This window comes from Coregonus lavaretus, assembly GCF_964263955.1.
Source record: "Coregonus lavaretus genome assembly, chromosome: 3".
NCBI classification, from domain to species: Eukaryota; Metazoa; Chordata; class Actinopteri; order Salmoniformes; family Salmonidae; genus Coregonus; species Coregonus lavaretus.
This window is the reverse complement of record NC_139990.1, coordinates 69921919-69944808: the sequence shown is the minus strand read 5'-3', so window position 1 is coordinate 69944808 and position 22890 is coordinate 69921919. Positions and strand designations below refer to the sequence as shown.

The 22890-nt window shown below is 41.9% G+C and overlaps 2 protein-coding genes across 4 annotated transcripts; both read right to left on the bottom strand.

The window, feature by feature from the left end:
* Positions 1-3639: 3639 nt before the first annotated feature.
* On the bottom strand, positions 3640-12425 carry LOC311123842 (T-cell surface glycoprotein CD4-like). Of its 2 annotated transcripts, none has more exons than XM_084158224.1 (9): positions 12373-12425; positions 9061-9109; positions 7868-8053; positions 7578-7715; positions 6812-7063; positions 6634-6726; positions 6134-6282; positions 5724-5791; positions 3640-4066 (listed from the first exon to the last, which is right to left on the bottom strand). In XM_084158224.1, the coding sequence occupies exons 1-9, from the start codon at positions 12373-12375 to the stop codon at positions 3997-3999; spliced, it is 1008 nt and encodes a 335-aa protein (XP_084014350.1). In that variant the 5' UTR covers positions 12376-12425; the 3' UTR covers positions 3640-3996. The 2 variants fall into 2 exon arrangements, with proteins under 2 accessions (XP_084014350.1, XP_084014351.1); XM_084158225.1 differs by lacking the exon at positions 12373-12425 and adding an exon at positions 11594-11661.
* Positions 12426-12562: 137 nt separating this feature from the next.
* Positions 12563-22410, bottom strand: LOC311113959 (ubiquitin carboxyl-terminal hydrolase 5-like). Of its 2 annotated transcripts, none has more exons than XM_084157135.1 (20): positions 22142-22410; positions 21376-21504; positions 21105-21171; positions 20660-20787; positions 19921-20066; positions 19351-19535; positions 18962-19056; positions 18396-18589; positions 18179-18250; positions 17485-17575; positions 17171-17296; positions 16896-17049; positions 16527-16701; positions 16098-16186; positions 15664-15792; positions 15066-15209; positions 14645-14787; positions 14156-14306; positions 13614-13698; positions 12563-13370 (listed from the first exon to the last, which is right to left on the bottom strand). In XM_084157135.1, the coding sequence occupies exons 1-20, from the start codon at positions 22247-22249 to the stop codon at positions 13277-13279; spliced, it is 2505 nt and encodes an 834-aa protein (XP_084013261.1). In that variant the 5' UTR covers positions 22250-22410; the 3' UTR covers positions 12563-13276. The 2 variants fall into 2 exon arrangements, with proteins under 2 accessions (XP_084013261.1, XP_084013262.1); XM_084157136.1 differs by having other exon boundaries at positions 21105-21168; positions 22142-22336.
* Positions 22411-22890: the final 480 nt, after the last annotated feature.

The following is a 22890-nucleotide window of genomic DNA, read 5'->3' as shown; positions in this document are numbered from 1 at the left end:
ATCCATTATATCTTCCATTATATGGTTCCAGCAGTTATCTAAGCCCCATGCACTTGAAAACAATATATACATGTACTGTATCTCAGGCAGTTGTCCAGCCTACAGCTGGTCATGTGAGTGGAATGACCATGTACTCGTTTACAGTTACGTCAAGATCATATTGCGAAATATTGGCAGGTATTTCACAAGTCCGTTTTCTTATGTTCTTAAACCTCCCTGCGACACACACTATTCCACTAACATTGTATTATTAGACACTGTGTCTTTTTGTCATTGTGCAAATTCTCCAAACCACATTGGGTACCACCAGAGAATATATGATAGATAAACGTTTATATGACTCCGGGTACCACTCATCCACAGCTATGGATTCCTTTAGTCCAATGTTATTACAATTCTTAGTACTGGCACAGTGAATTAACTTGTTTTTTTTTTCTAGATAAAAATGTGCTTCTACATTATCCTCAGTCTGACAAATCCATCTTTATCATAAGTGTGAAAAACACATATAGTAATGCTGTACTCACCAGTCTGATGCTCTCAGTGGAGAGATGAGATCAGGTCTGACATCATTCAGACTGTACACACTGTTACACACAGGGAGACAGGAAGCTAGACTGCACTATATGATCCCCTCTGATCCTCTCACTGGTGCCTTCTGTGTCACATACACGCACGCAGGCACACACACAGACACGCACACACGCACACACAGACACACACACACACACACACACACACACACACACACACAGACACACACACACACACACACACACACACACACACACACACACACATACACACAAACACAGTTGTGTAAAGTACTTCAGTAAAAATACTTTCAAGTACTACTTAAGTCATTTTTTTGGTATCTGTACTTTACCATTTATCTTTTTTACTTTTACTTTTACTTCACTACATTTTCACTGACACCCAAAAGTACTAGTTACATTTTTAATGCTTAACAGGACAGTGGTCCAATTGACGCACTTATCAAGAGAACATCCCTGGTCATCTCTACTGCCTCTGATCTGGCGGACTCACTAAACACACATGCTTCGTTTTTAAATGATGTCTGAGTGTTGGAGTGCCCCTGGCTATCCATACATTTAAAAAACAAGAAATTGGTGCTGTCTGGTTCACTTAATATAAGGAATTTGAAATGATTTATACTTAAATATATTTTAGCAATTACATTTACTTTTGACACTTAATTCTTAAGAGTCTATCGACGCACCCATGCGTCAATCTAAGTAACACAATAAAAAAATCCCCATCAAAATCTGTCAGTTTAAGCTAGAGATGTGGTCTCAATCCACCACATCAGCCTATGTCAGCCTTCAGCATCTGCGGTGGAAGGTGACCGAGCTACAGCGGTGTTTGTCAGACCATGAGACATCATAAAAATTGGTCTTCTCAAGAAAACGTCTGTAGCGTCACGGTCTTGTACAACTGACCTTGTGGAGACACACAATTCAGTCCCATTCAAAATCCTATGTTCCCTAACTCCTAACCCTACACCTAACCCTAGCTCCTAACCCTAACCCTAACTTTAATTATAATCCTAACACTAATTCTAACCTTAACCCTAAACACCCTAGAGATAGTATTTTACCTTGTGGGGACCAACAAAATGTCCCCAGTTGGTCAAACTTGTGTTCGTTTACTATTCTTGTGGGAGCTTCTGGTCCCCACCATTATAGTTAAACACGTCCACACACACACATACCATTTTTACTAGACTTGCACTCCAAGACATCACACGACATGGTTGGAGTCTACATTGTCACTGACAGCTGTCTGCACTCTACTGCACCAGTTAGTGAAATGTAACCACTGACATTGCCACTAGAATGTATCTAATAAGAGGCTGAAGTAAGAGTAAAAATTATACTTATTAAAAGCGAGACGAAAAACAAACAAAAAAATATGCTTTATTGGTTTATATGATCTGCATTCACTTCAATAAGAAAACACATTCATTTAACAGGCATATCAATTCATAATATAACATGCAGTTATTTAGAAAAGTAGCCATACTATATCCAAAGCAGCAATAAAGTTTACAAAATACTAACGTCTGTAAATATGCCACACTGAACAATATAACAACAAGAATCATTGCAAAATCATTCTAAAACCGTACAGTATAAGTCTCAGGCTTTGTGTGAAAATGAATAATCATTGAATATTATCTACAGTGGGGGAAAAAAGTATTTAGTCAGCCACCAATTGTGCAGGTTCTCCCACTTAAAAAGATGAGAGAGGCCTGTAATTGTCATCATAGGTACACGTCAACTATGACAGACAAATTGAGAGAAAACATTTCCAGAAAATCACATTTTAGGATTTTTAATGAATTTATTTGCAAATTATGGTGGAAAATAAGTATTTGGTCACCTACAAACAAGCAAGATTTCTGGCTCTCACAGACCTGTAACTTCTTCTTTAAGAGGCTCCTCTGTCCTCCACTCGTTACCTGTATTAATGGCACCTGTTTGAACTTGTTATCAGTATAAAAGACACCTGTCCACAACCTCAAACAGTCACACTCCAAACTCCACTATGGCCAAGACCAAAGAGCTGTCAAAGGACACCAGAAACAAAATTGTAGACCTGCACCAGGCTGGGAAGACTGAATCTGCAATAGGTAAGCAGCTTGGTTTGAAGAAATCAACTGTGGGAGCAATTATTAGGAAATGTAAGACATACAAGACCACTGATAATCTCCCTCGATCTGGGGCTCCACGCAAGATCTCACCCCGTGGGGTCAAAATGATCACAAGAACGGTGAGCAAAAATCCCAGAACCACACGGGGGGACCTAGTGAATGACCTGCAGAGAGCTGGGACCAAAGTAACAAAGCCTACCATCAGTAACACACTACGCCGCCAGGGACTCAAATCCTGCAGTGCCAGACGTGTCCCCCTGCTTAAGCCAGTACATGTCCAGGCCCGTCTGAAGTTTGCTAGAGTGCATTTGGATGATCCAGAAGAGGATTGGTAGAATGTCATATGGTCAGATGAAACCAAAATAGAACTTTTTGGTAAAAACTCAACTCGTCGTGTTTGGAGGACAAAGAATGCTGAGTTGCATCCAAAGAACACCATACCTACTGTGAAGCATGGGGGTGGAAACATCATGCTTTGGAGCTGTTTTTCTGCAAAGGGACCAGGACGACTGATCCGTGTAAAGGAAAGAATGAATGGGGCCATGTATCGTGAGATTTTGAGTGAAAATCTCCTTCCATCAGCAAGGGCATTGAAGATGAAACATGGCTGGGTCTTTCAGCATGACAATGATCCCAAACACACCGCCCGGGCAACGAAGGAGTGGCTTCGTAAGAAGCATTTCAAGGTCCTGGAGTGGCCTAGCCAGTCTCCAGATCTCAACCCCATAGAAAATCTTTGGAGGGAGTCGAAAGTCCGTGTTGCCCAGCGACAGCCCCAAAACATCACTGCTCTAGAGGAGATCTGCATGGAGGAATGGGCCAAAATACCAGCAACAGTGTGTGAAAACCTTGTGAAGACTTACAGAAAACGTTTGACCTGTGTCATTGCCAACAAAGGGTATATAACAAAGTATTGAGAAACTTTTGTTATTGACCAAATACTTATTTTCCACCATAATTTGCAAATAAATTCATAAAAAATCCTACAATGTGAATTTCTGGTGGCTGACTAAATACTTATTTTCCCCACTGTAAGTACAAAGATGCAATGCAGTAGAGGATGGTCTGACAATGCTGGAAAGATGTCAGATTACATTCAATAACATATAGGGAAGAATAACATTGTTGGTTTCATTCTTCAATACATGATTTTCAGTTTATATAATTTCATCATTAGACATAAGCCATTTGCATTATCTCCCCCCCCCCCTTTCCCTTTTATATCTCTAACTGTATAAGACTACTTTTCTCTCTCTCTATCATTCTTCCATCCACCCTGTGTCGTCGATCAATCATGTTCCAGCCCATAATACTCTGCTCCATCAGCGCTGTTGCCTTGGTACAGCCGATGGCTTCTCTCTCTGTGTCCTCCGCGGTGGACCCTCTAGAGTGCTGTGAAATACATGTCTTACAATGTTAAACTTTATAATGTATCATTAACTACTTTATATTGCATAGTTCAATTTATTTTAACTATTATTTCCACAGCTAGCAAACCTGATTCAACTTGTCAACTAATCTTCAAGCACTTGAATAGGCGAATCAGGTGAGCTAGTTCAGGGCTACAACAAAATTGTAAAGGGGGAGGTTTGAAAACCACTGGTCTATGTGACTGTGCAGGGATACACAGTGGGCAGAAATTCCCTTCTATGATTCTACTAGATACAGTGGGGGAAAAATGTATTTAGTCAGCCACCAATTGTGCAAGTTCTCCCACTTAAAAAGATGAGAGAGGCCTGTAATTTTCATCATAGGTACACGTCAACTATGACAGACAAAATGAGAAAAAAAAATCCAGAAATTCACATTGTAGGATTTGTTATGAATTTATTTGCAAATTATGGTGGAAAATAAGTATTTGGTCAATAACAAAAGTTTCTCAATACTTTGTTATATACCCTTTGTTGGCAATGACACAGGTCAAACGTTTTCTGTAAGTCTTCACAAGGTTTTCACACACTGTTGCTGGTATTTTGGCCCATTCCTCCATGCAGATCTCCTCTAGAGCAGTGATGTTTTGGGGCTGTCGCTGGGCAACACGGACTTTCAACTCCCTCCAAAGATTTTCTATGGGGTTGAGATCTGGAGACTGGCTAGGCCACTCCAGGACCTTGAAATGCTTCTTACGAAGCCACTCCTTCGTTGCCCGGGCGGTGTGTTTGGGATCATTGTCATGCTGAAAGACCCAGCCACGTTTCATCTTCAATGCCCTTGCTGATGGAAGGAGGTATTCACTCAAAATCTCACGATACATGGCCCCATTCATTCTTTCCTTTACACGGATCAGTCGTCCTGGTCCCTTTGCAGAAAAACAGCCCCAAAGCATGATGTTTCCACCCCCATGCTTCACAGTAGGTATGGTGTTCTTTGGATGCAACTCAGCATTCTTTGTCCTCCAAACACGACGAGTTGAGTTTTTACCAAAAAGTTATATTTTGGTTTCATCTGACCATATGACATTCTCCCAATCTGGATCATCCAAATGCACTCTAGCAAACCACTTTATCAGTGGTCTTGTATGTCTTCCATTTCCTAATAATTGCTCCCACAGTTGATTTCTTCAAACCAAGCTGCTTACCTATTGCAGATTCAGTCTTCCCAGCCTGGTGCAGGTCTACAATTTTGTTTCTGGTGTCCTTTGACAGCTCTTTGGTCTTGGCCATAGTGGAGTTTGGAGTGTGAGTGTTTGAGGTTGTGGACAGGTGTCTTTTATACTGATAGCAAGTTCAAACAGGTGCCATTAATACAGGTAACGAGTGGAGGACAGAGGAGCCTCTTAAAGAAGAAGTTACAGGTCTGTGAGAGCCAGAAATCTTGCTTGTTTGTAGGTGACCAAATACTTATTTTCCACCATAATTTGCAAATAAATTCATAAAAAATCCTACAATGTGATTTTCTGGAATTTCTTTTCTCAATTTGTCTGTCATAGTTGACGTGTACCTATGATGACAATTACAGGCCTCTCTCATCTTTTTAAGTGGGAGAACTTGCACAATTGGTGGCTGACTAAATACTTTTTTCCCCCACTGTATAGCAATAGAGTAGTTACCGGTTACACTGGCAGTAGTCGTTGGACTTCAGGGGCTCTCTTATGTTCTTCACCTTCCGGCCTCTTCTCTGAGGGAGAAAAACATAGTATTGTCTTTCTCTTTCATTGGCTGTTCAAGCACTTGCTCCACTTGAATATAACAAAATAATTATTTAATTGGGTTATAGACACAGCCGCGAGAAGTAGGGGTGCTGACGGTGCTGCACACCCCCTGAAAAATCTGAAGAAAAAAAAAAAAGGTAAATACTTGGCCTTTACTTGTCCTGTGTTAGCGGACCGATATAGCTGTCTGTAGCGCGGGCAAAAAAATACATATATATATCTATCTATATATGCTTATAGAACAATTTGGGTTATAAGTTTGGAAGTGAGATTTTCATTGATCCCTCCCATCCTGCCTATCTCCTTACCTTCATTCTTCTGTTCCTGAGGTACAGGAGAACAATGGTCACCAGGAGTAAGATCACCACCAGGCACCCTGCTCCCACTGCCACCCACACCCACAGGCTTAAGTCCAGTATGGACACCTTCTCAACGGGCTGCTGGCTGCCTTTGGTACCTGAGAAACACACAACCAGAGAGCACCTCAGCGAAGACCTGAAGTGGCACTCAGCTCAAAATCTCTGTATTGACGTCAATGCACGGTTGACTCGAAATTTGGCATTTCACACTGGTTTCTGAAGTTAGGATTCGTCCCCTATTTGTCAAATGGTGTGGAGATGGAATTTACCACCGTTTTCTTGTTTCTGAGAAACAATAACGTTTAGTTTTTTACTTTTTTAACAACCTTTCCTCCCACCCTGAATTGACCAATGTTAAGGAGAGATTTAATAAAGTAGGAGCTTCCAATACCTTTCCCATGATGAATATGAAACTATGTATTCAGTGTTCATAAGGTAGTGATACTCACTGTGATAGCATGGTGTTGCTGTGTTTACATCAGAGTTAGGTCCACTGTGCCCCTGCCCATCATCTTCGCCCTCTACCGGAAGGAGGGGCGAACCTGAGCGATAAAAGACAAAAGCATTGTTATATTCATTACTATCATGGTTGTATTGGGGATGCTACCAAAACCACCTATTATGTACTTTTCACGTTGATGGTCTGAGTCTCTTTGTGTGTCTTCTCATCCTGAGTAATCTGACATGTCCATTCTCCTGTGTCTGACAGGGCCACAGGGCTGAAAGAGACCTTCCCAGAGCCAGGTCCTCCAGGGGCCCCTTTCGTCTCTCCACCTGGACTAAGCCACTCCACACTAGGCAAGCGATCCACTCCTATCACCTGGCACTCGAGGGTAGCATTGGTGCCCTGGAAGAGGACAGTGGAGGGGTGGACCGTGACTGGTTCAGACAGCGGTGGGGGTAGAGGGGGAGAGGGAGGAAGGGAGAGGGAAAATAAAGAGGGAGGGGTAGAGTATGAAAATAAAGAGGAGGAAAAGATAGGGAGAGAAGAGACAGAGGGAGAAATGTCTATGTTGAACATGGAATCTTTCGCCACATGAATTCTGTCATTAGAATTTACCTCTGGTGCAGACCTGGGTTCAAATACTATTTGAAATCTTTCCAATACTTTGAGTATTTCCTTTAGCCTGCCTTGAGTGCTAAATGGGTGGAGATTGTACTTTTGAGAAGTTTATATTGGTTCCATTGCAACATGGAAGCTCAATCAAGCACAGATACAGCATTTGAAATCATTTCAAATATTATTTGAACCCAGGTCTGCTCAGGTGGTCATTCAAATGTACTAGCAATAATAATATCACTTCACTATCACTGTTATAAAAACTGCTAGTCTGCAGGACATGTGTCCACATTCACTTGCCAGACACCCCCATAACCCTATGCGGAGTGACACCTGTGACAAAGTAGAGTCTGTGCTCCATCTTGCTCCTGTCCACTGTACAGATGTAAAGTCCGGCATCACCAGCCTGTAGAGCAGAGATTTCCAGCCCGTCCCCTCTCACCTTTGCCCTTTCAACCATGGGAGCCTTTCCTTACGTGGGGAAAAGACAAGCAATACTGAACATGTACAAAAGGCCATGTATGTACATTTTCTATACTGTATATGATCTATGCAGTATTTTGGGAAACTTTTTCATGAAATGAACTGGGCATAAATATTGTCCCGAGCTCTTTTCTATCCACCTCTCCGTATCTTGCCACTCTTCCCTTTCATCTCCACAATCAGCACAGATTCAGTTCCATCCACAGCTTTATGTCTCCACTCTACATCCTTGTTAGACGTCTTGACTCCACAATCAATTTTGATGCTGTCAGACTGCCCCATTCTCTTGTAGACCACCTCACCCACCACATTGAGAATGCACAGGGCTGAGCGGAGAAAGAGAGCGAGAGAGAGAGAGAGAATAAGAGAGGGAGAGAGAGAGTGCGAGAGAGAGAGAGAGTACTGCAATCACTTTATTATTATTAAAGTACTTCTATTACTTGAATTATTATTTATTATTAACTTTCCATTTCAATAAAGCATACTGAATTGAAATTGAATTGACAGAGAGAGAGATCTGTTTATTTATTTTCCCTTTCATACTTAAACTATTTGCACATTGTTACAACACTGTACATAGACAATAATATAAATGTATATATTATTTTAAAACTTTTGTGAATGTAATGTTTACTGTTAATTTCTGATTGTTTATTTCCCTTGTTTATTTCCCTTTTGTTTATTGTCTATTCCACTTGCTTTGGCAATGTAAACATATGTTTCCTTGCCAATAAAGCCCTTTGAATTTAATAGAAAGAGAGAGAAGAGAAAGGGAGAGAAAGAGAGGTGTGTGTGTGTGTGTGTGTGCGTGTGTGTGTGTGTGGACGTGTTTCACTATTCTTGTGGGGACCAGAAGTCCCCACAAGAATAGTAAACGGATAAAGAAATGGACCAACTGGGGACATTTTGTTGGTTCCCACAAGGTCAAATGCTATTTCTAGGGGGGTTAAGGTTAGAATTAGTGTTAGGGTTAGAATTAGGATTATGGTTAGGAGCTAGGTTTAGTTTTAGGGTTAGGAGCTAGGGTTAGGTTTAGGGTTAGGTTTTTGGGTTAAGGTTAGGGTTAGGGTAAGGGTAAGAGTACGGGTTAGGGTTAGGTTTAGGGTTAGGGGTTAGGGAAAATAGGATTTTGAATGGGACTGAATTGTGTGTCCCCACAAGGTTAGCTGTACAAGACTGTGTGTGTGTGTGTGTGTGTGTGTGTGTGTGTGTGTGTGTGTGTGTGTGTGTGTGTGTGTGTGTGTGTGTGTGTGTGTGTGTGTGTGAGAGACGTAAAAGTAAAATGAATACAACATTTGAATATTTCAATCATGTACGGTAGATCTTTACCCACCAAACACAATCCAGGAGAAGGTCTTCATATTGGACATTTTATCTGAAATCTGGAATACAAATTTAAATTACATTCATGTAGTCAAAATGCATAGAACATTTTAAGTAGAGATTGACACTTTTGAAACATATAAAATGTAAAATATATACTATTAAAAATTATTTTAAACCTTTGTTTGGCTTAAGTACATTTCTAAGTAGAGTTTAATCTAGACTTTATGTTCTTACATGGCTTCTGTTTGAGCTTAAAAATAAAAAATGAACTTGTGGGTTCTAACCACATGGCTACTTCCTCTCTCTCTCTCTCTCTCTCTCTCTCTCTCTCTCTCTCTCTCTCTCTCTCTCTCTCTCTCTCTCTCTCTCTCTCTCTCTCTCTCTCTCTCTCTCTCTCTCTCTCTCTCTCTCTCTCTCTCTCTCTCTCTCTCTCTCTCTCTCTCTCTCTCTCTCTCTCTCTCTCTCTCTCTCTCTCTCTCTAACATTTATATATGTATAAAACAATCAAATGTTTATCTGGGAAAAAAGTCAAAAGAGTCAAACGTTTCATTGCATGATTAGAGATGTGATGATAGAAAAGAGTTTAACTCAGAAAACTATCTTACTCCAAACATTTGACAAATTTCAATAACAGGTAGATTTATATATAATAACATGAATAAGCATATAGGCCTCTCTAACTGATAACAAAACAAAAACATATGTAATGAATTGTGATTGAGTATATAAATAAGTATATTCATCATCACCATTATTATCAAAATACTCAGATATGAACATCATTAGTCTATATCAGAGCAAAATACTAAAAACTTTGTGCCATAACTCATAGTTCATGGATAGAGATCCCAGTAAATAAATTAACTGAAAATCTTTAACAAAGGTACTGAATATTATCATTTACAGGATAATATTAGTTATATGTTTTCAACAATGATATTCCTCCGAAGATGGTTTATTGAATAACAATAAATAATCTATCACTCCACAATTGTTTTAGTAAATAGTAATTGTATATAATTAACTCATTTTCACTATTTGTTTAATTCAGATTGATCATAATAACATAATCTATTAAAGCTGTATTTAGTAATCCTTTACTACTTTACAATATTCACCTTTTATTTGACCAACTTAATTAAATGATGACCCATTTATTTATAATGATACTATATGCCTACTTGAAATCGATATTTCACTTTATCAGGTTTTTGATATCGATATGATTCTTAACACTATCTTTGATAACTTTAAAATATTAAATTATTCCACAAAGCCTATGTCTGAATACCATGCTATTCACAGAGGTGAATTATAGGCTACTTTTAAAAGTATTGTAATTTACTAATAGGAATCATCTTTATTATGAACCATCTGTAATCAAATAAAACATTTGACAAAATTTCAGTAGCTTAATCATTCTTAGATTCTTACTTTTATGATGTATTATATCACATTGATTAACTCACAAACAGTGATAGGCTACAGACAATTATTGTTTGATATTGTGTAGACTATTGAGTAGGTTGTTAATCTATGGTTTATTTATTTGCATAGAAGTAGCCTAACAAATAAAACATGGTTAAAAAACGTAGATGCCTGCCCGATAAAAGCCTATACTACAATATCTAATCGATATACTATTGATAAAGAGCTATTCATTTGCTATAACTATTATTTTGACACATATAAATATTTAAGTAAATGAAACAGCCTACATTTCTTTGTGTGTTACAGAACATTATAATAGCCTACTGATCGTGGTGATTCATCAGTGTTAAGGCCAGGCACCACAGGCTGAAATTACATTTTTGCATCTACCTATCAGTTTTGAGATTTGTTGGTGTTTTGATCAGTTAATTTTAGTATTTTCAAAAAGTAAACATACAAACGTCAAAAACTTGATACAAATCTAGATATTCTTTAGTTTATCATACTACCATCATCAACATTTTAACGCATTTTAAACACTTTAAAATCGACATATATCAATATTTTCTAAACTCACTACATTAGATTACACATAATTTAAAAGCCCATTTCATAGAGAACGTCACAAACTGGACTATATTTAGTAACTTACTTTGATTCGGTCTAAATAGGTGTTTGGTAGTCTAAATTCAGTGTATTAAGTGCCATTTCCCGAAAGTCAGACTCTTCCCACTCCCCAACTAAGAAGCATCTGCGTTAACCAAATTTTAGTCAGGTCCGGATGTCTTAACAAAATGAAACCAAAATATTTAGGCTGGCTTCGTCCAGAAAAATGGATTTGGCCAATATGCAAATATGAGATATTGCGTCTGTAAAAAATATTTCAGAAAAAATGTAATATAAAAAAGTGTTATATTTGTGTCTACATTCAACTGGTAAAAGTTGATTGCCCGTCCCCTCTTCCCTAGTCCCCTCTCACGTTCAACATTTCCCACCTTAAAATAAAGAATACAACTCTCCTCTCTGGGTAAAAAAAACATATAGCCCATGCAACTGAACTAGCTCCAACATGGGAACATTAATATTACCTGATCTGATTTGTAATTTACCTGAAATTGATTCTCAAAACGTCTTAGGATACAAAAATCCGAAGAAAAAAAACTCCACTTTGTCCTTTCGCGACAATACACTCAAGACAGAGTATGCGTTGAGGATAGTGAAGAGATCGAGCGGAAAAACGTCTGCATTTTGGAAAGATTGTGGTTTTACGCATGCTACTTGCCTGCGCCTTCTTTGCAAACACCTTGTTTGATACTGCATTTACTTTCCACCACAGTGACCCAACTTCATAAGAAATGGGCTCCTTACTATTAAAGGTGCAATCTGAAAAATTTGCTGTTTATGGGAAACCTTGCATTTGCGCTGACTGACTGCAAATAACTAACTAACAAGTGTCGTGAGTGACATACTTTTGTGTGATTATCCTTTATGAGGTGAAATTGTTGACAGTAATACCACTTGAACGGCTAATGTAAATATAGTAGGTACTTTTGCATTAGCAATAGTAGCCTACTTTAAAAAATATACCACATAAAACCACGCTATTAAACCAAATAGGCTATTATCAGTTTTGCCATATAATTGGCAAAACTTCCGGCATATCAACCAAACAAATCGAATGGCAAAACTGGTATTCAGCAGTGCGATTGTCTTGGGTGTTCCAGGCATGTGGCCATAAATTAGTTCTTAGAAGAGCCTAGTAGCAGCAAACGTAGAATGAGTCCAAACGTAGTATGGTGTCAGGTATCACAAAATTAACCCCCCACCAATCCACACAATGGTCCCACTCCCACACGGTGATGAAGACTAGACCTATGGTTGCACTCACCATGCGTCCCTGGCATGTAACCGACCTCAGGAAGATGTTGAGTCTGTGGCCTGGTTCCAGTGCGGAGCACCATGACTCACCTGGTGCCCCTGGGTCTTCAGGGAGAGCGTGAATGTAAGGACCCAGCGCAGCAGGGCCACTAAGCGGTCACCAATCACATCCATCTCAACACAATCACACAACAAGCAGGGGCAGCAGAAATACATCTTTATTTGTCAGAGCAGAAGTAACAAAGGAATTCATTTTAGCAAAATAAACAAAAATCAGCCAGATATCATCCTCACCACACTTGAAAGAACAACCAGTTTGGTTTCGTTTTTATTTTACTTTATTTCGTTTTTTTGAAAATACACATTTTATTGTATTTTTATTTTATTTTTTTATTAACTTTTTTCTCTATAACTGTGTATGCCGAATTTACGAAAATGCCATGTCGGAACACAGAAGGGGGAGAGAAGGGAGGCGGTGCTTGACAATACAACAGAGGCTAGCCAATAAGTGCAGAGGAGATGAGTGGCATGTTGTTCAGGGAAGAGGGGGGGTGGGAACATTGTTGCCATAGATACTGTATAATGATACTAGTATCTATTATGAGTTGATTGGTGTCAGTTGCAAGATGAGTATAGACTTAGAAGGGGTGAGTACACAAGCAGCCTTCCACCAACACCACCGTATTTATTGTAAAGTGGACACAAAAAAAAAGAGACTTCTCCTTTAAAAACACCCCATCCATTTGCCTGTGTCCATAGCTGTTGGAAAAGTGTATTTATTTAAACCCTACATTTGTCCGTTCAGAAGCTTGTGTCAGAGCATTCTTAGTAGCTCAGTGTGTGTGACTGAGTGTGTATATGTGCATGTTAGGGACCCTCTTCCCCTCCCTTAGTGAAACTCTGCCCCCCTCTGTTCACTCTGTGACTCTCCGGTAGAAGTAGAGGTAACCCAGGTCCTTGGGTGGCTTCTCTGAGGCACACACTTTCTGATCGTTAAAGATAACCCACCTGAGAGAGAGAGAAGAGAAGAGAGGGGAGAGGGAGAGGGAGAGAAAGGGAAAAGCAGACAGACATGATGAGAAGACAAGAAACAGTACTTTAAAGCTTTGTCTAGATTGTTATAACCACATAATCTCTATAGCAACATTGTGCACCACAGAAGTGGGTATTAAGTAGAATGACATTCATGTATCAAGTGTGTGTGTAAAGGAGTGGTTTCTTCTATATGAAATGAAAGAGAATGGCGCTTACTGTTGGTCCTTCTTGATGTGGCAGACATAGTGGCCGCACATAGTGCTTGTGCCCATGTGACTGATGAAGGCAAACAGCTCATACTCTGGAAGAGAGGGGGAGGGAGAGGAGGATAGAGGAGGGGGAGGGAGAGGAGTGGGGGATAGAGGAGAGAAAGGAAGAAACATGCATAGTAGAGACGTCAGTGAAAGTGTGCATCTATACTGCAAATTGACATCAATTTGAATACAGAGGGTTTTTGAAATTGAAAGATACGGACAGACAACAATTTGGAGTCTGTGCGCATCGTCATAAAACAATTAATATCCAAAAGTTCTTATGAGGGTACTTTCCACAAGAGGAAAATCATTAACCAACAGATGTTGAGGGGACGCACTCAAGGAAAAAATTAAGCATATTCCTAAAATTTCCTGGAGAGCGTGCCTCCCTTATAAAAAAAAACCAAATACAGATGCTTTGAAGAGAGTATTAAAATATGTTCAAAACGTCCAACCAAAACTGGACCCCCTCCCCTCAACCCCCTCCTCTCCCCATTGACTTACTGCCAGGTCCGTCTCGGACTTTAGGCCCGGGAGGGGGCTCCCTGGTCCCCTCGCTCTCAGCGGCCGATCGGCCCCCCTCCGAAACCTCCATGGACTCCAGGTCATCCAGGTGGGAGAAGATCCAGTCCACGGCGCGCTCCAGGATGTTACTCTGGAAGAGGAGAGGGATAGGAGAGACCACTTGGTTAAAGGTTGGAGACCTGACCAGCAGCACAAATGAAGAACGTATGTGTGAACTTCAACTGTGTGCTAGAATAGAGTATATTGTGCCAAAGGTCTAATCATATCAGTAAATTCCACGAGGTGAGTCCAGCTACTGAGCGAAATCTCTCTGCAGTTATAGTATTATTTATTTTAAGCTACATCAAGGAGTTCTGTCACTACAGCAGTGCTAGACGTGAAAGGGAGTTTATTCAATTCAATAAAGTTGAGTAAAGTTTAATCAAGTTTATTCAATTCATAGTAAAGGTAAGGGAAACACCGTCTCACCGTGGCCCTCAGTGCTCGCGTGGCCTGGTCTCGGCTGAAGCCCATGGAGACTATGGTTGCTAGGTGCTCCTCGGAAACGCTCTCTGTGGGCGTGGTCCCGGGAGCGGAGCTGGTGCCCGGCAACACCAGGGGAGCGGAGAAATCTGCAGCCAATCACAGAGGGGGAGGAAACGTGAATATAACGTACATAATGAATTCAATTACATGCTGTCGTGAAATTACTATTGTAAAATGTGAGTAACAATGTTGCTGGAAATGTCTGACTATTGGTTCTACTTGAAGTTCAAACACATGGCAGGCCATACAATTTAATTAAATCACTTACATTTCTCTACAAACAGAACCCACTTATAGCCCTACATCCATGACAGACACACGTGTTTGATTCTATATTTGGAACAACTGATCCTCCGTGACCCACCTGGGTCGTCCATGTGGCCCATGACCCAGTTCATGGCTGCGTCGATTCCAGTATTCCCAGTATAGTACACAGCCTTCCTGCAGGCCTCCAGTGGGAATCCCATCTCACACAACTGGGACACGGTAGAGTCATCCAGAACTGGGGCTGAGAGAGAGCGAGGAGGGGAGAGGGTCTAATTATATGGACGCACTCTACAGACGGCAGCATATGTACAGCAACAATAAGAACGTCATGAATGGTCCTAACAACTGCTGAGAAACTGGACATTTGGAGACGGCCAACGAAATAAAAGCATAAGTTGGCAAACCATATTCAACTCATATTCCGGACAATAGGAGCAAACCAAGTCTCTCTCCCACCATAGAATTGAAACGAAAACTCACATCACTTCAATGAAAATGCAAAACAAAGTTTCAAAGGTGTAAACACAAAATCATGGAGAAAACATAAAAGAGGGAAAGAAGAAAAGAAAGGAAAAGATGGCGACGGGACGACAGGACGAAGGAAGGAAGTGAAGATCAGAAAGGACAGACAGACTGACACAGTAGTGGGGAGTAGAGCGAGTCGTCCTCCTCGTTGCTGTGGGAACCCAGGATACCTTTGACCTCCACGTCAGGGGTCATGAGAGGGGGTGGTGCCACCTCTGGCAGAAGCTCCTCCCCTGGCTGCTGGCCGGTCCCACGGAGCGCGGTCAGGTCCAGCGTGTCGGGAACGTCGATGCTCACGTCTGCAGGGACAAAAAAAATTACATCTATTTAGTTGACAGGGACAATGCCACATTAATCCAACATCTCAGTTCTCATATCAATGGAAAAGTGACAGAGTTAGCTAAGTACAACGATCATTTCATCCGTGGTACTCTGGACTTGTCAAGCTACTACAATGGAATTTCCCACTTGAATTTAACTGATATAGTCTGTGATAACCCACAGGTGTAGCTGTTCCATGTGTTTGTAAATGAAAATACAAGTATATTCAATACAGAAGATCATGTAGACCTTGTTTACACTGTGTGCAGAGCAGTCTACTCACCCAGTTTCTTGGGGACCCAGTCCTGCCCAAAGGTGAACTTCTTAACCTGGATAACCATGTGGTCAGGGAAAGAGGCAAAGCGGGTGGTCCTGAAAGAGGGGTGATGAGGGAGAGAGAGACTAATTACAAACTACATTTTCCTCAGGAAAACGCATTGATTGATGGATGGATGATTTAATTCAGTGTTTTCCAACTTCAGCCCTCCAGTACCCCAAACAGCACAAATGTTTGTTGTACCCCCGGACAAACTCACCTGATTCAACTCATTGAGGGCTTGATAATTAGTTGAATCAGGTGTGCTTGTCCGGGGCTATAACAAAAAGTGTGCTGTTGGGGGTACTGGAGGACTGGAGTTGGAAAACACATTTAATTGACTGAAAAACAGATTGATAGATTGATTGACTGAGTGAATCTTGTGCGTTGTCATACTTGGTGGCGGTGGTCTTGGCCTGCACGGCGGAGCTCCAGAAGTCTGTGAGCGTCTCCGTTTCGCTGAGCGCCGCCATGCACGCCGTGAACGGGATACAGGCGCGCACCGTCGCTGGGGGAGGTGCTCCCGACGAGTCTGCCTCCTCACGCCGACGCTCAGCCTCCTGCAGCTCCTCTGATTGAGGGGGGAGAGAGAGAGGGATATTTTATTTAAATAAATGTTATTTTATGAAGAATATATTTGACTTATAAAAACTTGTTGGTTGACTTTTTTAATGAGGCTTCAATAAAAAACAAGATGGCAGTTGATGGGGCAGAAGTAGACTCCCTGACACAATAACAAAACTACATTTCCCATGAGCCCCTCACCTGTGTTAGTGGCCTGGTCCATAGGCACAGGTAGCTGGAGTATGTAGTCCACCCTCTGCGTGTACTTTGCTTTCTGTGACTGCTGACACACGATCCTCTCCTCTACCAGGAAACGGAAGGCTTCAGACGGGTTCACCCCCGAACGACAGTTTCTCTGAGGTGGAGGTTAATAAAACAAAACTTTAAGAAGATGGGGTACAACAGGAGGAAAACAATCTGATGACAGAAGATGGAAAAAAGGGATGGAGTATGGGATGAAAGAGGGATGATTTTACCTCCACCATATTAATGAAGTGCAATAAGAACTCCTGGGCGTCTTGTTGCCGATTGGTGGAGAACTCTGGGTGGCCCCGCCCAACAAGTGCTTTGAACATGCGCGCCGCTATGCCAACCTGGTCACCCTGGAAACAAAAAAATCCTTCTTTAGACAATACACATGGAAAGTGAAAACACAATCGCTTAATGTAAACACAACTGGAAAAACTGTCATTTTTGGAGACATGTGTTTGATGCGCCAGTGCTACGGTAGCTAGCATTCTGACATAAGAAAAACTTCAGCACCATCTTCCATTGCTTTCCATTCACTTACTCTGGGTTCAGAGCTGGGTTCAGAGCCATCTCCCGGGTCAGGGGCTGGTTTGGAATACTCGCCCGACAACAGACCATAGCCGAGCTTTGCTCTGAAATAAAGAAGAGATGTTGAACACCAGATAACACTTCGACAACATGGGAAATCAGTCCATTTAAATGACGTATAAATAGAGGAATTACTGATCCATCGGGAGAAATGCAATTTCTCAAACTAAACGCAGTCTTATAAATTAGGGGAAAGTGTTGAAGGAGTTTTGGTCCTTAGGCAACATTATAGCCTGCAGATAGGTTTTTAGCCCAACAATTACCATCCCGTATCTTATCTAATGTTAGTCTTGGCCATAGAAATGGATTGTTTTTGCTCAGATAAGTGAACAGTTAGTGACAACTGGTGGAGAAAGCCTGGCCTTTAGACAATGACCTACTGTCCATCCAGACATAACACATGCTTCGCACAGTGCCAATTACTATGCATTTGTGTGCCATAACGGTATGCCAGTGTGACTAGCAATGAATACACACGTTATAACCCTGACTCTGTGCTACTTCCAGACACAGGTGTGTGTAGTCTCAAGGTTGTTCGGAAAGGGCAGGTTTAATAAACCGTATTCATGTCTGACGCGAAATGAATAACGTACGTTTGAGTGAGTGTGTGCGTGTTACACTGAAGAAAGCATTGGGTGGAAACTCACACTTGGGTTTTGAAGTCCTGGGTGGGGTCGCTTGGAGCTTCATCGAAGATCTTGTCAACGTTGGAGACGTACCTGAGGCGGGGTACACACGACAGAGGGGTTTCGTGAGTTTTTTCCCAGAACAAATGGGCCCTGGTCAAAAGTAGTGCACTAGAAAAGGAATAGGGCTGCATCTGGGACACAGACTAAGAGGTAGAAGTGATAGACGGTTACTGACTTGCTCTGGAAGTCAGGCACGGTGAAGAGGACTTGCATGACCGAGTTGAGGTAGCAGCTGTTGCCCAGGTTCTTCATGCCGGTGAGTCCGGGGCCCGACAGAGGCCGCAGGGTGGCCCCTGACTCCTGGATCACCTCCCACTCTCCCACGCGTTGGTTCACCGCTATCTCCAGCTCTGTCATCGTACGCTCCGTCTGCAGGGGAGGGAGGGGGGAGACAGGTGGCGAGGAAAATTGGGATGTTGAGGAGAGAGGAGAAACAGGGGGAAGGAATGAGAGAAGGAAAGACAATGACAGATTAACCAGATGGACAGGACTGTGATCTCACTCTGAGTCCCATCTCTCAATTTGTTGTTATAACACAATCAATATGAGCTATTTAGCCAGGCCAGCTTTGAACATCATTTTGTCACCAACACTGGTAAGGCAAGTACAGAAAAGTATAGACCTTATTCATGAAGGAAAATGTCTGTCACTAAAGAAAAAGAGTCCTCAAACCACAACACTGAAGCTGGAAAGAACCTGCCCATAGAGACCCTGTATCTTTATTGATGTCGGCAGTCCTACCTTTTCCATGGTCATCATGTCGATGCCAAAGTGGGACAGGTGTTCGGGGAGCTTTGGGTCCAGTACCATATCATCCTCGTCATAGGAGTACACATCTGGAAAGGCCACAGAGGCAAGTCAGACATCAAAAGCTCAAAGAATACAGACTCTAACCAAGTTACGACTGTCTACGAGTCAGATTTCATATGAAATTAAATTAAGTTCTCAGTCTCAGAGTCCTTTTCCTTGCCAGTGTTTTCTTAATCTTCCCCTTTCAATAATTAAAGGGTAAGCGTCTCAGTAGGGATTCTGTGACTGCTGGAATATTGGGACTCGTGAGAAGCACTTAGTAAATAAAAAAGCATTGTGTTGTTTCAAGTGTCCAAGTATTCATATTGTGTTGCCATCACCTGCTCCGTCGGGGGTGATGGTGCCCAGTTTGACAGCCAGAGGGTGTCCTGTCTGCTGGAAGTGCAGGAGGGCATGGTTGTTCCCCCCGGAGCCATCGAAATACCTGCGACCGCAGAACACCCTTCCGTCTGACAGATTCATCCACAGGTTCTCCTGCAGGTCACACACCTCACACCGCCAACCACTGGAAGACAGGGATGGAGGGAAGGGAGAAGAGAGAAAGATGGAGAGAGGGGTGGGGAGGGAGATGGAGAGAGAGGGGAGAGGCAGAGAGATAGGGAGAAACATTGATGGATGGAGAGGAAGACGGAGAGAGAAGGAGAGATTGACTGAGAATTAACGATCATCCACTGAAACATATTTAGGCTACATATTGATATACATTATTTAATATATTAATTACATTATCAGACCTTGTATATGGTCCAAGTCTACGATGGAATTAATGGACATTTATGAAACAAAAGGAGCAAAATTGTCAATGTGCAAGTTCATTTAACGCTGGAGTGCTCGTGAAATTCTATCCAATGCCAGCTCAGAACAACAACCTAGCCAAACCAGCCTATCACCTGGGAGGGATCTTGGTGCCGTTGTCGAGCTGCTTGAGTTCGACGGCGTGCCGGGATTCCGCCCGCACCTCGCCATCCCACTGCTGCACCTGCAGGGCGTGAGACACTGAGTCTGCAGACATCAGCCCTGTCATGGCTAGAGATACCTAAAGGGATATAGAGAAGGTTATAGGTGGTTACAACAAGAATGCATGGTGAAGTGTAATACCTAGAGGAGGGGTCGGCAACAGGCTGCCCGCTGGCCAAAACCGTCCCTCAAGCGATTTGTTTGCACTCACCTTCAAATTTTTTTTTTTTTTTTTTTTTTTTAAACATCATGTTTTTTTTTGTGTGTGTGTGTGGGGGGGGGGTCGTTTTTGGTTTAAAAAAAACTGTAAATTCAGCTAAAATTAATTTACTTTAGAAAATCTGTTCCCAAGTATTCCAACACAACAACAAAAAAGAGATGTAATCCAAGGTATGAAATTAGTGTTATTTTTAAATACAATCTACTTTTGGGCTTAGATGTGGTCAATTCGTGGAGTACAAATTATAATAAATGTCCATCTCCCTGACCATTCCCTCCAACAAAAATCGTCCTGCGGCTGAATCTATTTGCCTACCCCTGACTTAGAGAATAGGGAAGTCTTAGCCCAGCCAAATACTACAACCAAAAACACAGACAAATGCACAACACTCTTAAGAGGTAATTAGCAAAGTTGAGGCAACACTTGAAGTGTTCACCCACAAAGTGTCTCACCCGCTCTCTCACAACATCCCGCATGGTGGCGAGGTCATCGGATGTAACTTCCTGTCTATCAGGGAAGAGGACGACCTTTACTTCTTCCTCATACTGCTCCTGCTCCACATTGAACCCTCCCTCGATCCCTAAGACAGACAGAGAGAGGAGGAGGAGTGTCAATAGACATATGATATCAGTTTCATTGATCTATCATGGCAGACAACCGGATTCAATGGAAAATGTTGGTGTCAGCGTCCCTGAAGGCTAGCCTGGGTACCAGTATGTTTAGCTATCCTTCCACTCTGTGTAATATGCTAAACACATGCTTGTCATGACATGGAATACAAGGAGTGGAATGTTAGCAGAAACAGACTGGTACCCAGGCTACCTGAAGGCTGCTTCGGGGGTCTTTGCACCCCCATAGCCCTGTCTGAAAATGTGTTGCTGTTAACTCTGCTGTTACCTATGGCCAATCGGGTGGGCTTCTTCTTGGGTGGGTCCCCGGATCCAGAGTTCTCCTCATCTTCCTTCTGGGGAAAATTACAGTTCAGATTTGGTGAATTGTGGAATGTCTCCACCCACAAGAAAGGTGGTAAATAATTTTGATACCAACTGAAATTTGACATTCAATGTGTTGGTTGTGTGGCCACTATTCAGCCACAAGTGCATCTGTAGCAGGCTAGACTCATCCAGAGACTTCAGTGAAAGGTTTGAAGGACCAGTGTGTAACTCACCGGAGCTTTGCGGGTCCGGGAGATGTGCAGGTAAGCCCGCTGTCCGCTCCTGGTGTGGTGTCTATCCACATACTGGCTGCCGAACCCAAGGAAACTGTTCATGCACACGTACAGGCCTCCTTCACTCTCCTGAGAAAAAACCCAAACAAAAACTAGTGTGAGAACAACATTAACGTTAGTCATTACATTGGTTGTCTTGGAAGCTGGACAGATAATAGTTTACCCAACAACCTAATGAATGTAACGTTACAGTAGTTGAAGTCTCCCACGCGGTCCACTCATAACATTGAAGATTATCATGACAACAACAACTGACAGCGCTATTTGTTAGCATGCTAACTAGCATGTTAGCTAGACAGTTAGCTAAACAGTTAGAATGACACGTCAAGTGACAGCCATAGTTAGCCAACTGGCTAGCTAGCGTTACACTTGCATGGTAACGTTGCCTAACTGGCTAGCTACGTAACATTACTGCGAGTTCATTGAAAATGTGTCATGATGATAGTCGGAAATGATTTGACAACCACTGGTTAGCTAGCTAACGTTAGCTGAATGGTAAAGATGCTAACGTTTCTCAATGTAGCTACAGTCAGTAGCTAGCTAGTTTAACTAGTTAACGTTAGCTAGCTATTGTTGTGACTAGCTAACTAGCTAGCTGTATAACTGGTAATACACAAATAAATAAGAAACAGCCCCAAAGAAAAAACGTATCTAAATTACAGGTTTAATACGAAGCTAACGTTAGATGAGAAGATGGGTTACTCACCGGAGAGGAAAATGACAAGGCGCATTCGTCTTTGTGGACACGGTCCCCGGGCCTCGGAACCCGAATTGTGGACAGAACCGACATCAAAACCTCGCTTACCTCCGCCATCTCAAGCTAGCTAACTCTGCCTTCCAGTCGGACACTTGTTCCTCTGAGTTTGGACCCCAGCTTTTGATTCCCCTGTGTTGAATATTGTTTGTTGTTTGTATTGCTCTCCCCCTCTGTCTGTCTTTCTCCCAATGAATGGCCTGATGCCTCCCTGTTTCTGTGGACGCAAGGCCGAACGCCCATCGCGCATAGCACGCTCCGGAAGCAGTGGTAATCGTAATATATAGAGTACAAACTACCACAACAATTATGCGATGTTGTGTTTGAAAGAGAAACATTCATTAAGTATGAATTCAGATCGCCAATGAATCAAATCTATATTAAAACGTCATTTAACTTCCAACACAGACATACAATAAAACAAACAGGCAAAATAGACAACATCTGCTTATTTCACACATAACCTTTTCAGTAATTACGGTAATGTTTAACGGCTCGCCACTTCGACAGAAGGCGAAAATGTCAGGTTTTTACAGCACCAAATGAACTACTGCTGTCGCGTGGGTGGAAAGAGAACTTCACACAAAACCCAAATATGTCAATAAAATGTGGTCTATTGTAATTAATATCCTATAGAAAAAGATACGGGATTGGATATATCATATCAGCTGCCACCGTTAATGCTGATGAACAAATTACTT